The sequence below is a fragment of the Psammomys obesus genome, unplaced genomic scaffold (genome assembly GCF_907164565.1).
Source record: "Psammomys obesus unplaced genomic scaffold, mPsaObe1.curated_primary_1811, whole genome shotgun sequence".
Lineage (NCBI taxonomy): Eukaryota > Metazoa > Chordata > Mammalia > Rodentia > Muridae > Psammomys > Psammomys obesus.
In genome coordinates this window covers 66,550,520-66,570,421 of record NW_026585504.1, presented here as the reverse complement: position 1 = coordinate 66,570,421, position 19,902 = coordinate 66,550,520, and the positions used below count along the sequence as shown (strand labels likewise).

The 19,902-nt window shown below is 40.8% G+C and overlaps 2 protein-coding genes across 12 annotated transcripts in view; one reads left to right on the top strand and one right to left on the bottom strand.

Annotated features, from left to right (window-relative positions):
• Window positions 1-4,736, bottom strand: part of R3hdm1 (R3H domain containing 1) — a 135,362-nt gene extending 130,626 nt beyond the window's left edge. For all 8 annotated transcript variants that reach the window (XM_055602170.1, XM_055602167.1, XM_055602173.1 and 5 more), the window contains exon 1: window positions 4,583-4,736. The gene's annotated coding sequence lies outside the window, so the exon portion shown is untranslated. The remainder of the gene's footprint in view (window positions 1-4,582) is intronic.
• Window positions 4,737-5,613: 877 nt separating this feature from the next.
• The window catches only part of Zranb3 (zinc finger RANBP2-type containing 3), a 127,277-nt gene continuing 112,988 nt past the window's right edge, over window positions 5,614-19,902 (top strand). For 2 of the 4 annotated variants that reach the window (XM_055602132.1, XM_055602118.1), the window contains exons 1-2: window positions 5,614-5,738; window positions 11,739-11,903. In XM_055602132.1, the coding sequence (XP_055458107.1) occupies window positions 11,746-11,903 (158 nt within the window). In that variant the 5' untranslated portion in view covers window positions 5,614-5,738; window positions 11,739-11,745. The other 2 variants (XM_055602125.1, XM_055602137.1) reach the window with 2 other exon arrangements.

Below are 19,902 nucleotides of genomic sequence, written 5' to 3'. Positions count from 1 at the left end.
AGATGATCCAATACCCTTTCTGAGTCCAGAACAGCCTACACAGAGAAACCCTGTTGAGAGAGAAAGGAAAAGAGAGACACAGAGACTGACAGCGAGAAAGTACAAGCTGCCCAGCAAGGTGGCACATGCTTTTAATCTGAGCACCCTGAGTTCAAGGCCAGCCTGGTCTACATAGCAAATTCCAGGACAGCCTGGGTTACACAGAGAAACCCTATTTTGAAAAAGCAAAATAAAGAACAAAAGGTACAAACCTACCAACTAACAAATCAAAGAACAAAAGAAAACTTAAATAAAATGTTCAATTTAATAAAATGTTCAATTTAATATATGTGTGAAGACTAAAAATAGATAAGCAGCAAAAACCTGGAATAAAATCAAACTGCTGGGAAATTCAGGCAGAGAACTAGCTTTGAGCCATGATTTATATCCTATTTCACTTGTCCATCAGTGACTAATTAAACTACATTTTGAAGATTTTATATATTCATATGTAGGCTAACATCAGATACAAGCAATTTGCTTAACTTACTTTGTTTAATTAGGCCCTTATATGAGGACCAAAGTTAACTTGTTAGAAATTTTATTTATATTATTTGATGTATTACTAATAAAGATTATAGTGAACTCCAAGGATTAAGTGCAAGGTAATTTAATATTTTTTAAGTTTAACACTATATAGGGAAAAAAAAAAGACCCGTTTCCTTTTTTATCATGTGTCATGTCAGTTGAGTTATTTAAAGCTGTAAATACATTATTCTTCCTATAGGCAAGAGTAACTATAGAAACTGAGCACTGGTTCTAATGTTTTGTAACAAGAACAACCTGAAAATTTCATTTTTACTTGTAATCACACCTCTATAATATATGACTGCTGGACATTTTTACAACAGATCATGGAAAGCGTTAACAGGAAGTAGGAAAAGTATATTACAGTCCTTAAGTCTTTAGCATGATTTATATAACACTTCAAACATAACTTCATCAACTCTTTCTACACTTCCTTACTTCTAAGGATTAGAGCTTAATATGAACCCAAATGGTTATAACCGGATATTTTAAAAACACTAGTTCAAAAAAATTCTCTTTTGCTACTTGACAAGTCCCCTTAGAGAAGCACCCAAGTGCAGTGGCCTCAACAACTTAGTGCCATGTGACTGTTCAGATGCTGTCAACCTTGGCTATCACTGTCAGCAACACTTCATTACCCAACTGTTTGCACGCTAATCTTAAATTGGCTCAATTGCTCAAACTCCAAGGACACATTTATGTGTGAAAAACTGAGAGAAACATCTACTTAAAAGAAAAGAAACATTCAAGGACTGCTGAACAATAGGGTTGAAACTAAAAGGCAAGTACTTAACTTATTGGTAGAGCACTTGCTAGCATCTGTGAGGTGAAAGTTCAATCCCCAGCACTGACAGAAAAAAACAAAACAAACCCCAAAACAAACCAAAAATAAACCAACAAACCTAAAGAACACAAGCAACAGTCTGATCTGGTCACATAAATTCAAATCACCTTCTCAATCTTAACTTTGTATCAGAGTCACTTGCCTTCTCTAAGAGGGCTTGGATGGTAACTGTAACTAGATCTTGAAACATATTAACAAAGTAAAGTAGGAAGCTATTATAACAGTCTACCACTACAACACAAAGTAAATTTGTATTATGGGTAATCTATTTGAAATATATTCCAAATACAGATTATTTTAAACAAAAGGAAAAAAATCTTGTATAAGACAAAATTATCTTTGGCACCCAATGATCAATTTCCCATATACCTTCTGCTACAAAAAAAAAGGGGGGGGAGGGGCTAGAGACCAGCAAGATGGCCTAGTGCATAAAGGCACTGGGCCTTCAAATCTGACCACCTGAGTTCAATTCTTGAAACCAACATGATAGAACGAGAGAACTAATTTCTACAAATTGTGCCACTGTCTTCTAAACTCCCAAAATGTGCTATGGCACTTCTGAGCTGCACCCCTCAAAAGTAAATGTAATAAAACAAACAAAATGGCTATAAGCTATTGTTTTAAGCCACTGTACGCTATTAATACTCCTACAATACTCAACAGCACAAGAGATTTTGAGGTTGCAACAATGCCCTGTACATATGAGCAACAAATTCGCTCTCCAAATATGAAAATAACAAAGCAAGATATTTAATGTAACAAAACGTGTGTGGTGGAGTGACATCTGTGCAGCACTGTGTATTCAAATGTAGATTTTTGTGCAGAGATCTGATTACAGGTTGGATTTGGAAACTGTCATTATTATGAAGGATCTCCTGCCTCAGTATTTTAAACATTGTTCTCCACTACCTCCTGATTGGTTAAATAAAGACTTGAATGGCCAGTAGCTTGGCAGGAGAAGAAGGTGGGACTTCCAAGCCAAATGAAGAGAGTAGCAGGTGGGATCAGAAAAGAGGGCGTCTCCACTGGGATGAAGAAGCTGGTGCCAGGATGAAACTAAGAAGGCAGGTAATGGGTCAGGTGGCAGAATGTAGGCAAGGCCAGTATAGGCTGGTTAGAATAGCTAAGAAACTGCCCAGCCATAGCTTTTAATGAAAATAACGGTATCTGTGTCATTATTCAGAGCAAAGGTGGGCATAGAAACCTTATGGTTACATGTGTTCAACACAATCCTACCAGCTTTACGTGTTCTATTTACAATTCCATAGATTAAACATTATCCTCCCCGTTATACAGATGAGGAATTCTAACTGAGCCTCATAAAAAAATCAATTCACACAACCAGTAAAAGAATGGAGTCTCCTGTATTTGCATCAGTCTTTCTGTGCAAAGAATTTGAGACGTAAAAAATCACTGCATAAATTACGAATTAATTATCAAGTTTTGGGAAATATGCTACAGAACGCATGCTATAGGAACTTTATGGAGGAACTGAGGAAAGTTATGTTCCAAAGCTATGTACTACATTAAAAAAAATTAGTAACACATAACCAGCTTCCTTCTTGGTCCAAATGAATGGATCTATTTGACTTCTGTATCTACTTTATCTACTTGTATTACTTTGAGAACATGGCAGATTCCAAAGGTGCTTACAGACTTCTCTGACCCTGACTAGTCTATCAGTCAAAGCACAGATTGTTTTTTCAGAACCAATGTTTACTCTAGAAACTAGAAAATCTTAGAACTGAGGTGGTCTGCAGCCATGACTACTACAGATTACAGGATCCATTAAAGTCATATTCTCCTAGGCCAAAAAGCAGAGTGGAACTTGAAAAGATGGATGAACTATCAAAATCTGATGAAATTATAAGAAAATTACCTAACCTATAGCTAAAGATGCAAAATTTTAAGAGAATGATCTTTGTTCAGTTAAATATGTAGGCTACATGAACCATCCTGATTCAAGTACTATAAGAAAGGGACTTTCAGTTTGACTTTAAACACCTTCTTATGACTCAATGCTCTTGAAATCAAATCAATGACACTTGCTAGCCAGGCATGGTGGCACAGGCCTTTAATCCCAGCACTCAGGAAGGCAGAAGCAGGCAGATAGCTGTGAGCTTGAGGCCAGCCTTTTCTACATGGTGAGTTTCAGGACAGCCAGAGAGCTAGCTACATAGAAACCTTCTCTCGAAAAAAAATAAAAAATAATAATAAAGGGGAGGGGGTTCTTTAAATTCACCGGGGAAACTATAACCTTAGGAGTGGGATATGCATGTTTGTGCATATTCACTGATGCTAGAAATCCTTTTTTTTTTTTTTTTTCTTTAGAAATGCAATTTATCATTTAGCAAGCCTTTCTGTTTTGGAAGACACCTCCACCTCTAACTAGTTTAGGAGACTTGCTCTCTCAGGACAGTTACCCAATTCACACGAGTTACAACCGCCAGACCCAATTCAGTTTCTCTATAAAAGCATGTTCAAACAACAGTGACAATCTCTTACACAGAATAATCACAGAAAGAAAGAAAGAAAGAAAGGAAGGAAGGAAGGAAGGAAAGAAGGAAGGAAGGAAGGAAGGAAAACTTCTAATACACGGGGATGGAAAGAAAGAAGGGAGACTAACATAATGACATCCCTGTAGGACCTTAGCAACCAAGGCTCTGACAGTCATTCAACTTTCTTGCTCATTTCCCCGCTCTGTTTTTCCTAGCAGTGCAGGCACGACGCGCTGTTTCCCCTTTGGTGTCTGACAATTCCCCGGAGCGGGGCGAGCAGCCCTGGGCATCCGCGAATGGCCGTGGTCCAGGCCGGCCTGGCCGGGGCTGCTTTTCCCGTCGGTCCTCCCCGGACCTCCAGGGTTCGCGGAGCAGCAGCTGCAGCAGGGACGCCCGGGGAACCTGTCCCCAGCTCCCCCGCTAGGCCTCAAGGGGCGGGCGCTGCACATGGCCCCCGGCGAGGCGGCGGGCACTGCGCGCCGGGGGCGGCCGGCGGGCTCGCCGCAGAACCCCCGGCCCGGCGGGCGACCGCGGAGGGCCGCCGTCTCCCGAGCGCTCGGCTCCCCAGCTGCCTCACTCTCCCGCTCCGTTAGCGCTACCGGTCGGCGGGCGGGGGAGGGGAGGAGGCGCGTTATTCCCGGGGCGCCGCGGGGGAGGGGACGGCATCTCTTACCCGCGTTACTGAGAAGGAGCAGGAGGAGGTGGCGGGAGCGCGGCGCGGCGGGGCGACGGCGGGGCCAGCTGGTTGCAAGGAAGAGTCTCACGGAAGGGAATTAACCCCATCACCAGCCCGGACACCGGCTCCAGCGGCAGCCGCGGCGGCAGGATCCCGCCCCTTCCCACCACGCTCTGGCCCCGCCTCTCCGTCGCGTTGACGGCAAGCCGGCTTCCTCATACGCTAGATAAATGCTGAGTGGCGTAATGCTTGTCCAATAACAGCTTGAGAAACCACTTTCGCTCCACCCCATTATCACTGCGGGGCCGCTGGAGATCGGGGCCAAGTCTAGCTCCACCTCCAAAAGAGAAAGAGCCAATCCCTGACGAATGACAGCCCTTGAAGGACGCAAAAGATAACCAATGATGAAGCAAGGAGGACAGCCATTTTGCCCACTTGTGAAAGAGCCACCTTTTCCCACGAGTAAGAGCGTGAAGTGGGCGAGTTCCGGGAGATTTTAGTCACTGGAGATATGGAAGACAATTATATTTCTTCAGGGAATGTTTGTAGAGCTTTCAAACACGAAGGGAGAATTTTGTCCTTCATGTGGGGAGATGTGAGAAAGGCTTTAAGGATTTGGCTCCGCCCCTTAGCGGTAACGGGTTCTAAGCTGAACACCTGGTTTCTCCAGTCTTAGTGGTGGAGGGCAGGTCTTTGGTTTATAGAACTACAATTCCCATGAGTTGCCACAGGAAGCAAACGGAGGAAACTGGTATAGGGTTCGTAATGCATCTTGGGAATTGTAGTTCTCGAGAGGTTACTGTGTTTCCTTGTCCACATGAGTAAGAAGAAAGTTTTGAATAATCTGGAATTGAGAATGAGGTCCTAAGGTTTTAGTCAAGTCTTTTCGCCACAGTGAAGGAGGACTTAAAAAAAGAAGGGTCAGGGGATTCCTCCGGACACCACAGGATTTCAGAGTGCTCCTATTTGTACTCTCCCACTTTCAGGCCGTCCCTTTAGCGTCACTTCCTCTTAGCTGAAGACACTTGCAAAAAGCTTGGCGGGACTTGGAGATTCCCAAGCTAGTACACCAGTTTTGGCGGTCTGGAAGTGCTGTGTAGGGCAAGAGATGGAAAGCTGAATGTACTTTAATTGCGCTTTAAGAAAAGAGTAGGTAAGAGTCGGGCGTGGAGGCTTATGTCTGTAACAGCAGGAAGACGAAAGGTCGCGCAGCAAGTTCACAGCCTGGGCTGCACAGTGAGTTTTAGAACACTTGTAACTACAGAATTGACCTTGTCTAAAATACCACCCCACCCCACTCCCACCCCCAAAAAAGAAAAAAAAATGAGAAATGAAATGGCATGGGTGTAAATCCCTAGCCCCTAAATAATTTTCTACCCTACTTTTTAGTCCAGCGGACCCAGTATTTATTATCAGATCCCCCTCCACACACACACACACACACACACACACACACACACACACACACTCACTAGTAGACTGCATCTCCTTGAGTTTGTAGAGGATTCTTTAAACTTGCCACTCACTGTACGTGTCCTCAGTTGGGCTGGAAGGACTTGGAAGTTCGGGGAGCTAAAAACTCCCATTTATACAGACACTCTCCCGAAGTTGCCTTTGAAGGAAGAAGAAAATTCAGGATTGTTAGCATAGTGGAATGGTCCTGTTGCCATTTACTCTTTGAGTAATACAATCATATTAACTGGCGATCTGGTGATACTGTAATACTCCAATGACAAAAAGACTTCAGAATTCAGTCTAGTAAACTTACCGAACGAGAAATGCCAGACTGATCACCTCAAGACTGATGCCTGGCAAAATCTCTTCCATAATTTTTACAGAGACTTCGTCTTATAACTTTTTTTGTAAGTTATTTAGTGAGTATACCAGGCTAAAAGGGTTGAACAGTGCACAGAAAGGTAAGTTTTTTTGTTTAAAAGGAGTAAAGAAGAAAAAGATTAAATAAAACCCATATATATTACTGGGTCTTTTAATAGCTCCCTAAATTTAGTATCTTCATAGTCATGTTTTGTATGTTTATTTGGTTTTCTCTTTGCTTTCTACCTTTAGATTTAAAAACCACCTTTTTCTATATTTTATTTATTTATTTATTTTTGGGTTTTCGAGACAGGGTTTCTCTGTGTAACAGAGCCCTGGCTGTCCTGGACTTGTTTTGTAGACCAGGCTGGCCTAGAACTCACAGAGATCCTCCTGACTCTGGCTTCCAGCTCTGGGATTAAAGGCGTGCACCACCACACCACGCTATTTCTGTTATTTTTATTGAAGTTTATTTTATTAAGTCTGTGTCCAGAACTAATAGGTGTTTATTCTCCATGTGAATGAAAGACCTAACTAGTGCAATCCTAGGTACAGAAATGTGTCTGTCACTTCCAGACAGACAAAGCAGTCTGATTTTTTGTTTGTTTTGGTTTTAAAGAAAAAAGATTGTCTTTGCTTTTCAGTGTAATACTTGCACGTGTGTGTATTTGTGTGTGTATGCATTACCTCCTGCACTGTATGCATATTAAGCAGAAGGCACCTTTGAGTGGCATCATCTCTATCCTGCAGTTAGAATTTCCAGTGATAATTTAGCATTATGATTTATAAATGCTTAGGTTTTTTTTTTTTTTTCATAAACTCTTCCAGGGTAAATCAAGTCAATATGTAGTGATAATGACAATCATATTGCTGATTATCTTATCTGAGCCAAAAATGGGCTAAGTGTGTTGAGTGTATTTCCTGTCCCACATCTGTTTTAGTTTTGGAATGCTGGAGAAAAACTGAGTGCCTTGCATTTGCTGGACATATGCTCTATCACTGTGTTACCTTCTCAGCCTTAGTATTGCTCCATATTTGAAGAAATTGTAGCCTAGCAAGTGTAGTCAAACTTTAAAGTCTGATCTCTTTAGTCAAGACAGTTTGGAGTTGAGATACATATCTGGGTCTGTTTGATTTTTTTTTTCTTTCAACCCTAAACCATTGCATCTCAAATCTTTATAAATCTCATAGAATTCTGCCTTCCTCTGCCACTAGAATGCAGGATTAAAGGCAATCATCACTAAGCGCAGCCAAAAGGCATTACTTTTTGTTTATTTTTTTTTTTTCAATAATTTATGTGCATATGAAGGTGTCAGATCCCTTGGAATTGAGGTTACACACAGTTGTGAGCTGCCATGTGGGTGCTGGGAATTGAACCCAGGTCCTTTGGAAGAGCAGACAGTGCTCTTAACCACTGAGCCATCTCTCCAACCTCTTGTTTGTTTTTTTTTTTTTGAAAGCTGTATTTATTTTGTATTTGTGAGTGCAAGCATGTATGTGCACCATGTACATGCGTGTAAAAAGGCATCTGGTCTTCTGAAACGGAAGCTCCACATAGTTGTGAGCCGCCATGTAGGTGTCTAACCTGGGCTCTCTGCACCAGCGGCCACTGCTCCAGCAGCTTTGCAGAAAGTCCTGTTTTAGCGGTGTGCTGCTGCTTTATTTAAAGTTCGGTGGGTTGACCAGGACAGTATCACTGTCATTTTTTTATGGCTACCTGTATTCCATGATGGAGCTCAAGTATAACCTGCTCCATGCTAATGTGTAGTAATTGTTTTTGTTACCATAGGGAAAGCATATAACAAAATCTACCATCTTAAGCATTCTTAACTGTGGATATTACAATGTATTAACCACTTGTTACAATACGCCTGTAAAATGTTTCTGTCTTATACAACTAAAATTCTGTTTTCACTCTTCACTGACCCCTTGCAAATCCATTGTGCTTTCTGTTTTTAAGAGGTCATTTTATATGTCATATGCAGTAAGAGGGTCCTGCAGCATTTGACTTTTTTTTTTTTTTTTTTTTTTTTTTTTGGCTAGGTTATTTAACCTAATATCTTCAGAGTTCATTCACAAAGGATGTGGTAGGAATTCCTTTCCAGGGAGGACTACTTACATACCACATTTTATAAATGAATTTATCTGTTTGTAGACAGTCTGCTTTCCCCTCTTGGTTTTTGTGGCGAGTGCTGCAGCAAATATGGGAATGCACATTTTTTGGCTCTGTGTGTGTCTAGCCACTGTGGACTGTGTGTGGAGGCTAGAGCTTAATCTGTGCTAGCCAGTTCTCTCCTTCTGTGGTGTGGGGCTAGAGAGCAAGCTCAGGGTCCTTGGCAGCCGGAACTCTTACTCGCTGAGTCATCTGCCCACTTAACTTCTTAAAAGTAGGTTTAGCCACAGAGCCTCCGGAACTCCTAACTTGTTCTCCGGGGAGGTATCCCTGCTCTTTGGTAGAGCACTTTGGGAGAACCGGTCTCCCGCTTGTGTGTGACTTGCTTATGTGTGGTTTGCAGCTGCACTCTCTGTGTGAGTGCATGTGGAGACCAGAGTTTTCCGGCGATGTCCGCCATCTCTTTTCCACCAGACTTTCTGAGGCAGTGTCTCTCCTCGAACCTAAACTTTCGAAACCATATCAGTTAGCCTGGCTGCCTTGGGAGCTGCCAGGACCCTGTTGTCTTTGACCCCTCCCCCTCCCACTGCAGTTCTTAGGTTACTATGTGATTTTATATGGGTCCCATGAGGTCTGAACTCAAGTCCTCAGTCTTACACAGCAAACATGTTACCCACTGAACCGTGTCCCCTGCCCCTCCATTGCCCATCTCTTTTTCTCTTTCCAGTCTGATGACTCATTAATGTAATTTGTATCTATTTGTATCCCACTGGTGCTGAACAGGTTTTATATGTCTATTGTCCACTGATGTCTAGTTTCTTTTGAGTAGCCTGTTGCTGTTCCAGCATCATAATAATTTTAAAGAAATATTTTAGGCTGGGCATGGTTGTACACACCTATAATCCCAGGACTCAGGAGGCAGAGGCCGGGCGATCTCTTGAGTTCAAGGCCAGCCTGGTCTACAGAGTTCGTTCCAGGATACCTAAGGCTATACAGAGAAACTCTATCTCAAAAAACCAGAAAAAAAAAAAAAAAAGAAGAAATACATCAGGTTTTTTTCAGATTGTTAAATATTTAGGAATATTTACTCCCAATTAAAAATAGCTTTTTTAACTTTTAGATGCTGTTTCCATGAAATGAGTTTGAACTCCTTTAATGTTTAGAGCTAACAGTCATTTCTTTTGTAGTGTTTATCTGGGATGCTGAAAGTAGTTTACCTACCCTATCATACAAAAAAGTATCATGTTTTTATATTTTATACTTGTCTATATTATTCTGTGGTATAAAAAAGAAAATTGGTATTATTTTGTAAGGTGCTAGGAATTTTAACCCAAGGATTCCTGCTTTCTATCACTGAACCAGCATTTGGTCTTATTTTTGTTTTTAGATAAGCCTCAATTAGCTCAGGATAGCCTTGAACTCTCAATGTAGCTAAAGCTGACTTTAAGCTCTGTCTTCCAGCCTCTACCTCTGGAGTTCTGGGATTACAGGCACTCCTTAAATATTGTCAACTGAGTGATTTGAAAGCAGTTTGTAGAGTGGAAAAGTTCAGACTTTTTATTACTCCAGTCTGAGTCTTAGACTCAATGCCATCACCAGTCAGTGGAAATTATTTACTAGCTCAGAATCTCAATTTTAACATGCAGATCAAATAAAAACTAAAAAAATAAAAAGGAGCATGTCTGTACCTAGGTGTGGTAGAGGAGAAAGTGTATTATAGATAAAAGGGCAGAGGTAAGGGCATCTTGGAGAGTCTGGAATATGTGTGGCCAGTCTGAGCTAGGTCAGTGTGGAGAGAGGAGAGAGAGGGGAACCAGGTACAGTAGCCAAGAGGGCAAAGGGACAAAAGGGCAGGTAGCCAAAATGTCTGGATTATACAGGGAAGAGCCTGTGGGGGAAGGGCAGCTCAGCCCAGGGCTAGAGAGTTCAGGGTAGAGGTGGGGTGTGCCAGTCCTACTCTATAACAAGTAGGGACTGAGGGATGCTGGGACAACCTGGAGGCCAGGTCCGCTTTGACATGTTACGTGGGCACCTCCTTTGTCCAGGGTTTGAAACTTAACACAGATAACAGTGTTTCCTGCGCCAGTGACATGGCATAATGGATAAAGGCACGTGCCAAGGCTGAGGACCTGGGATTAGGCCCCAGAATTTACATGGTGGAAAGACAGTTGGCTCCCAAGTTGTCTGATCTCTACACAGATGCTGCAGTGCTCTGAAGGACATAGACAACACAGCATGAATAAATGTAAACCATATGCTTTGTTGGTTGCTTTGAGAATTACAGAAGACTTTATAAAGTTTCTTAGCATAGTGTCTCCGTGGAAGGGATTATCCATAAGTGGGGATTGGTGTGGCATTGGTGGCGTGTAGCTGCTGCTGAGTTTCAAACCTGGAACAAAAGGCTGAGCTGCCTGCTTAATAAATCAAGCAGACCTGGCTGGGCTCTCCCAGCACCCTCAGTCTCTACCTATTACAGTGTGCTGCCAGCATATTCTGCCCTTACCTGGAACTCTCCAGCCCAGCCAGCTGTGCTATGCCTCCCTGTATAATCCAGACATTTTGGTTCTGCTGCTCCTAGTTTCCCTCTCTCCCCCTCTGCCTACATGGCTCGGGTCATGACCGCGCCCATATGTGCCTGCCTCTAGCTGTGCTCTCCCACGTCTATGATAAACTTTCTCCTCCACCATACCTAGGAGCAATCATGATCTTTTTTAAATTTTTATTCCTTTTTTTTTTTTCATTGAGCTGCCTTCCAATAAATGGGAATTGTTTTATCATTATTCTGAAAACAGTTTCCTATGGAATGAAAGGTGTCTTTGCTTTTAAAGTAATTGATATTTGATATGGCAGCTTAGGAAGCCTTGTGATAAGTGAGTCAGAAAACATTATGTAATTCTTTGTTTATTGTAATTGATATACTATGTTATAATATTAAAGTTCGCCAATAAAACATTCCAGTTTATTAAGTTTAGGTTTTAGTTTACTAGTGCCCCGTAAATATAGTTATATCAGGTCTGGAGAGTAATTTAGCTGTTGAGCACTAGCTGTAATCTTGTGCAAAAAATTTATGCAAAATGCACAAATTTCTGTGTTATAATTTGGGTTTATCATATACTTTCTGGGTATTTGAGTAACTTCTACCTGTAAGGAGGAGTATCGCAGTCCTAATTAGCCCCTAATTCCTGCCCTGTCTGCCCCACCCCTTTGTTTGTTCCTTGTTTTCAGGCTCACCATGCCTGCAGCTGGTACCAAAAAGAAGGCTACTACACCTCAGACTTCTTTAACCAGCGAATCATACACACAGCTGGATTTTTTACCTGACAAGCTCAGAACAAAGCTGCTTCCATTCCAAAAAGATGGCATTGTTTTTGCCCTCAGAAGAGATGGCAGGTATAGTACTTTGATAAGGCATGCTAAAAATTACTTTTAAAATGTGTTAAAAAGCCAAGCTCTGTTTAATTTATTCCTTTCCTGTATCAAATTTTTCTTTAGTCAAATTGATTGTAATGCAATAGGCTTTATTCATAATCTGTAACTGACTTATATTTCACATTTTATTTATTTATGCCCTTGCTGTACACATGTGTCAAAATGTATTTGTTGAGGTCAGTTTGCCAGAATAAGTTCTTTCCTTCTGCCATGTGAGTTCTGGGGATCAAACTCAGGTCTTCTGGTATCTTTTTCTGTTTTGTTTTGTCTGAGATGGTCTTCCTACATACCCCTTGCTGTCTTGGAACTCACTGTGCAGACCAAGCTTACTTCTAACTCAGAATTCCACTGGCATAGAGCAAGTTTCAGGTAAAGAAAAGCTTAGGTCCAGGCGTGGTGGTACATGCTTTTAATCCCAAACAATGAAGGTAAAGTTAGTAGGTTTGTAGAAGGAAACACCCACGTTTGAAAGTGATATCTATGGGGCTGGAGTGATTAAGAGCCTGTAGTTTCTTCTAAAATACTTATTCTTTCATTTTTCATATCAATTAGATTTGTAGTTTGCTTGGAATAACTTTATTGCTGGTACAAAGTAAAGATCACAATTACTTTTTAATTGACTTTAACATGATCATGTCCAGTGGCTCTTTCCTAATTTAATGAAGAGGCTGACTTAACCCGCTGGTGAATACTGACCTCACTGTCTTAAATCAGGTTCCTCTTCTAGGTGAGTGTTGTCTAATGGAGTGTTCTGCCAGGGTGGAAACATTCTGTATGTAGATAATTCCAATCAGTGCCCACTTTAGCAACCCATGACTTTTGAGTTCTAAAAATATAGCTAATGCAAGTAAAGTGTGCGCCTTAAATGTTGTCTAGCTTGAATTAATTTAAATTTAAATCTGAAGAGTCATATATATCATCTGGGCTGTGATGTGTTATAATGCAGTTGTGCATTTATTCTATTTATCTGTTAGGCATCTTTTTATTCATTTTTAAAACTGGATGTTTGGGGGGCACGCACGCACGTGCCTTTACATATCTGAAGGTCAGAGGAAGGCGTTGGCTACCCTTTATCACTCTGTTTTGTAGTCCTTTGAGACACTGTCTCTCCTTGAACCTGGTGCTAAACTGGGGTCTTGTGAGCTGCAGCAGTCCTGTCTCTGCCCTTAGCAGCTCTGAATTTGCAAGCACACAGTCGTTCTTAGCTTTTGATGTAGGGTCTCGGCATCTGAACTCAGGACTCGTGCTTGTACACCCACGAGGCCATCTCTTTAACCCGTCAATTTTAATTATTTGTTTTATCTTTATTTATGTTTATGACTGCAAGTCTCTGTGTGCGTGTATAACATGTGTGTGCAGGTAGGTGCCCAAGAAGGCCAGAAGAGAGTGTCAGATTTCCCGGAGATGGAGTTAAAAGCAATTGTTAGCTCCCACCAAACTTGGGTGGAAGGAACCAAATTCAGTTCCTCTGTGAGAGCAGGAAGTACTTCTAACTGCTGAGCTATCGCTTCAGACTTCATTTTTAATCTTAATACTCACTTTCTTTTAATTATTATTTGGGGAGCCAGGTGTGGTGGCGCACACATTGAATCCCAGCACTCAGGGAGGCAGAGGCAGGTGGATTGCTGTGAGTTCGAGGCCAGCCTGGTCTACAAAGCGAATCCAGGGCAGCCAAGGCTACACAGAGAAACCCTGTCTAGAAAAAACAAACAAAGAAATTAACGGAGTAGGTACATGTAGGACAACTTTGTCGGGTTGGTTCTTTCTTTCCGCCTTTATACATAGGCTTCAGGGATTGAACTCAGGACACCAGGTTTGCATGGTTGAACTATCTTGCCTGACCTATTCTCCAATTTGGTACCCTTCCTCTTCCCAAACAGTCCCCTTTCTACTTTTTATATATTCTACATGTGAAAGAAACAGTGTTGATCTCTGACTTTTTTAGTTTTCCTTACTGTGCTTAACATGGTAACTCTCTGTGACCCGTTTTTGGTCTTTGTGGTTTAATGAAATTGTATTATGCTTATGGACCACACTTCCTTTAACGTTTCATTTGTTGCTGTGTATTTGGGCTGATTTTGTGACATGTCTGTCGTGTCCTGTCTTCTGTCTTTGACTCTTTCAGTTTATACCCAGATGTGGCAGATGTGGGGATTCTATGGATAATACGGGGTGTGTATTTCTTCATTCTGTAGAGTTTTGTTGAACTGTTTCACTCACACTGGCCTGGAAGTTGCTATGGAGCCAAGGCTGAAATCCTACTGATGATCCTCCTGCCCTGCCTCCGGTGTGCTAGGATTAAATGAGCACCGGGATGCCTGACTAGATTTTCAGTTCTTTGAGGAGCCTCCACAGTCATTTCCATAGTGTATGCACTGATTATATTCCTACTAACATACCCTTCACATCCTTGGTAGCCTGTGAGTACTTGATGATAGTCTGTCTATCTAGTGCTTTTCTCTTGTGTCTGGCTTTGGAGTAATTTGCTCTTTGTGGTTCCAACTCTCATTCACAGACCCACAAAAGAAACTTTTCTCACAAGCCTATAATTTTTGTACTCTGCAATGAGTAGGTCTTTTATATCAATTACCTTTGTTATTCCTAGGAAATTAGGATATTTGTTTGTTATAAATTATCTTTGTCTTGTAATTTTTTCTACTTTCTCACTATTCAGAAGTTTTATGTGGCATGGTTTTCTTTTTTACTTGACATATGGGTGATACTATGCATTCCCATTGAAAACTTTACAGTTGTTACCTGTACGAGTGTCTTTTTAAAGAATCACATTCATTTATTTATTTGGTTTGTGTGTATGTGCACATGAACATGCTGCATTGAACTATCCAGGTCAGAGGACAACTTTCGGGACTTTTGTTCTGTCCTTCTACCATGTGGCATCTCTGGGATCAAACCAAAGTTGTCAGGCTTGACAGCAAGTGGCTTTACTCACTGAGCCATCTGGCCAGTTCCAGTGTTAGCTTTCTTCCGGTCTTCACCTCCTTGGACCCTGTTTATATCTGTGTGAGACCTGTCCTTGGTATCCGTATATCTCCCACCTTCCTTTCCTTTTTCTTTTTTGCTTTTTATGTATAAAAACGTGTGTAGACTTGCTCTATATTTACCCACTTGAGTGCATTTTACATGCACGTGTGCTTACATTCACTTTGGTTTACTACCTTTTGCTACCAGTTGTCCTCAGAAAAAAATTATTGATGTTGTGAGACCGAAGTCACTTGTTTTTTGTTACTCATATGGGAGAGTTGTATTATTAAATATTCTTTACACGGAGCAGTTGCCCTCACCCCAGGCTCAGGGAGTAGCTGACTAACGTCAAAGAACAGTCAGTCCTTTCCTTTCCTGCAATTAGAGAATAGAAGCACTGTGAACTTTGCTCTTAGCTTCAGCAGTATATTTTTAAATCCTGGCATATCCAGTTTAAGTTTGTTGTATATTGTTTCTGGTCATGTTTGTTGTGTGTTTATTTCTGTATTTATTTATATACTTGAGGGCTGTTTTATTTTTTGTTGCTCTATATTCTAATATTCTAGTTTCTTTTCTGTTGCTGTGATAAAAATATTTGACTTACAGGAGGAAAAGGTTTATTTGAATTACACTTCCAGATCACACACCTCATTGAGAGAAGTCAGCATCCAAACTCAAGCAGAAATCATGAGAGAATTATGCTTGCCAGCTGGCTCAGCAGCTCATGCTTTTTAATATGGCCTAGGCCCACCTGCTCAGGTGATGGTGCCACTCACAGTCACCTGGGCTCTCCTGCCTCTTTAACAGAGTCATGGCACACACACACCCTGCCACAGGCCGGGTTCATCAGTTAGTCCCTCAATTACAACCCCCTTCTTAGGTGGCTTAAGATGTATCAACCTGACCATGAAAGCTGACTAGGATATCTTGTGTATTTTCTAGTGTCATGAATTTTCTCAGTAATCAAGAATCTTAATGTGTAGAAACCTCAGTGACTGGTAAGTTCTCATAATGAAGATTAGCTAAACTGAGTTCTTTCTTAGGTCAGCCATGTGACATAAATATTAAACTCATTTGCAGGAAAACTTAGTATAGTCATAATTTCCAAAGCCTTACCAAGAAAAAAAAAATGTAGTAATACTGTATGAGAGGTTTAGCACAGACAGTATTTGTGGTTAACACACATACACACACACATATATCGCCTTTCAGAAAAGGAATATATAATATACTCTGGAGAAAACCAAGTCCATCCTGCCCTCCTGCCCCAAGTCGCACTTTTCTGGAACCATATTACTTGTTCTTAATAGCTTTGGAAACAATTCTCCAGTAACTATATAATTGTAAGTTATTGTCTATTTTCTTGATTTCTCTGTGACAAAGAATGACTAATTTTACCTAGATATGGAAAAAAAGTTATAATTGTAGAGGAATTTGAGGAATTTTAATCCAGGAACAAGGCTGGTCTGGCAAGGGATCACATTCAAAGACCTTCAAGGTCTATGGGATCTGGCTGGAATGACTCAACTCTCACCAGAAGAACATGAAAAAGATTTAGGAGAGCAACACGGTGGGGGGGTGGGGGGGAGTTTTCCAGAACAGTGTTACAGAGACAGATTGCAGAGAGAGAACAAGCTAGACACAGATGAAGACAGAATGAGCGAGAGCATGAGAAGGAACCAGAAGATTACAACAGATAGCTAGAGTTAGTTTGATGCCCAACAGAGCAATTCAGACAGAGGTTGAGAGAAGCCAGTTTGAATTAGAGAGGAGTTTGAGCCAGAACAGCTGGGTTGAACCAGCTAGCCAGAGATCAAAAAGAGCTAAAAAAGGTGAGCTTATTTAGCAGTAAGCCTCAGAGGCTAAAAAGGTTGTAGATCTTGATTAGATTGCATTGAGGCTAGAAGCTTCCAGGACTAGGCCTAGGTTAGCAGACAGAGGTAGTAAGCCTGCAAGACAACAATCACATTTGTCAAATGAAAGTTACTTTTACACATAGAAGCTGAGGAGATGGCTCTGTGGTTAAAAGTACTGGTGCTCCTCTAGAGGACTGAGTTTGGGTCCCCGGGCCCCATGTCAGCCAAAACTACCTGTGATTCATGATCTAAGGGATCTCACATTGTCTTCAGGCACCTACACTCATGTGCACACAGACACATATGCATACATAGAATCAAATAAAAAGTCTTTTTGAAAAAAACATTATATTTTATCTATACAAACAGTTTACATATTTCCCAAATAGCTTTTTCAAAATTATTATAGTGTTGAAATACACTAGAGTGCTTCTTTGAAGCCAGAGAGCTTTGCTACTGACATGATAATAATTTGGTTGTTTATACATTTTGAAAAATATTAAAATATTCCAAGTTACCATATTCTTTAAATAACACAGGGTAAAATGTTATCTCTGAAGTGTTGGCTTGTGAGTAGGAGGGAAATTATACATTACTGTGTTATATAAAACTGACTCATGAGTGGGGGAAAGAGCCCAAGAATACCAGGACACCCACACCAGAAAAAGCCAATATGTGCTGTTCCTTTTTATACCGTATTCCAGCAGTCTGCTTAATGAAACACTATTCATTAAGCAAATTTCAGCAATTTCTTCATTGCCTTGGTGAATATCTTTCTGTTTTTAAAAAAGTGAAATAACAATTTTAAGTCTTGAAAATTGTTCATAAGACAAAAAGCTTAATTTCATATTTGAAGTAATTTGCAATGCTTCAGTTTTTTTTTTTAACTTAAAAATCCATAGAATAAAGCAAGCTAATGTTAAGAGTATTTTAGGATATCTTTAAAATAATACTATAAATACAATTAAATAATATTTTAGCAAATCAGATCCAACTGAGCGGTGATGGTGCACACTTTTAATCCCAGCACTCGGAGGCAGAGACAGGGGGATCTCTGAGTTGGAGGACAGTCTGATCTACAGAGTGAGTTTCAAGACAGCCATGACTACACACAGAAACCCTGTCTCATAAAAAGAGAAGGAAGGAAGGAAGGAAGGAAGGAAGGAAGGAAGGAAGGAAGGAAGGAAGGAAGGAAATCAGATACGCAGGCTTATAAACAGATCAAGCTATTTTACTGACTATATTATATATTGTTCACATCTCATCCAGTCTTTTTGATCGCTTAATTATTTTTAAATTTATTTATTTAACCTGTATATGCATTTTGTTTACATGTATGTATGTGCACTATCGTGTGTGTCTGGTGTTTGCAGAGGTCAGAAGATGGTATCAGATTCACTGGAACTGGAGTTACAGATGGTTGTGAGGTACAATGTGGGTGCTAGGAACTGAACCCTGGTTCTCTGGAATTCAGCCAGGGCTCTTAACTGCTGAGCAATCTCTCCAGTCCAGATAGTTTAATTTTAAAATAGGCACACTTTTGCACGGTAGCATTAAATCATCTTAACAAAAAAAATTTTTTTTGTTCCCCAAAAATGTTTGACTTGGATATCACAAATAAGGTTTTGTTTCTATGGAGAACTCTCTGGTGTTTTTCTTTTGTTTGGTTGCTTCTTGGTTTTAGGTTACTGTTATTCAAGCAAAAGTAAAGTGAAAGGTTTTTAGAGAAAAGAGACAAAGCAGCTTACTTCCTAGGCAGAGCGACTGTGGAAGGAAGCATACAACTGGCAGGGTGGCTGTACAGCCAAGACGCACATTTCATTTTGTGGAGAGGGGTTTGAATATTCATGCCCTTGGGGGAAACATTTTGAATATGATGGTTTTCTTGGTAAAGGGTGTAGGGGAACTTTAATTCTGCATGCTTCCTTTACACAGGCCTTACAACCAGCACCTTTTACAGAGAGGGCTTACTGAGGCAGTCATAGTCCTAGCCGTCTTGGCAATCACACTGGTCTGATCCAGTTTGCCTGTGGCTCCCTGTTTCTCTGCCCACTTACCTGTTGGCTGGGAGTGTGAAGCCTGCTTGGTTTTTTTGTCTTGTTTTGTTTTGTTAGTGCTATAGCGCCAGCTGCTGGGTCTCTATACAGTATCCTAAGGAATGCTGTGCTTCCTTCTTAATCCTAAGGGGAGCTGAGAGGTGCTGGTCCACTTGAGGATCTGTTGAAAGCTTGTGTGGGAGTTTTGGCCCTGTTAGAGAAATACAATTCCTTGGATGCCTATTCCAAGGCCCCAGTGACAGATCTTAGATTTTCACATTTGTCATTGGTATGGACTAGAAGGTGCACATACGCATTAACTTGAGATGGAATTGTTTGCATCTTAGAGAACACAAATTTGACCAAAAGTCTAAAACTCTAATAACAATATTGTATCTAGTAGAAGTCCTAAGAGGCATACAAACCAAGTTACACTACATAGGGCACTTTTTCCTATTGTGAACCTGGTGTTTGAATATGGGAAACAGAACATTAATTGGTGATTTTTGTCTTAAAGATGTTAAACTATTTGTGTATATGGTGTGTGTGTGCGAGAGAGAGATTTTTCTAGAATTGGACTTGTTTCTTAAACCTGCATTTCTCAGATTAGGGCTGAAATGCCTTGCTTACTTTCTGGGCTGACTTCAACAGAGTGTATGGTTCCCTGGTTCTTGGAATGCAGAATTTTGTGTCTTATATTCAAGAAGTTCATTGCTCAGTGACAGAACCTAACAGAAGTTGTGCTATGATGGAATAGATGCCACCGTGGAGGCACAGGTGCACAGCTGACAGCATGCAGGGCACCCTGACTGCGGCTGAAAGCACATGCCATCTGGAGCTAATTCTTGGAGGACTGCTCCAAACTGGATTTGGAAGGCTGGATATGCATTCAGTAATTGAATAAGGTGGGCTCTAGGAGGGGAACCTCCATGGGATCATTTTGGGCAAAAGTAATGCAGCATGTAGGGAGGTTTGTTAAAGAGGAATGATGCTGTTATTTTAGGTTTTTCTTCTTTATAATGGCCTTTTTCATATCTATCTATCTATCTATCTATCTATCTATCTATCTATCTATCTATCTATCTA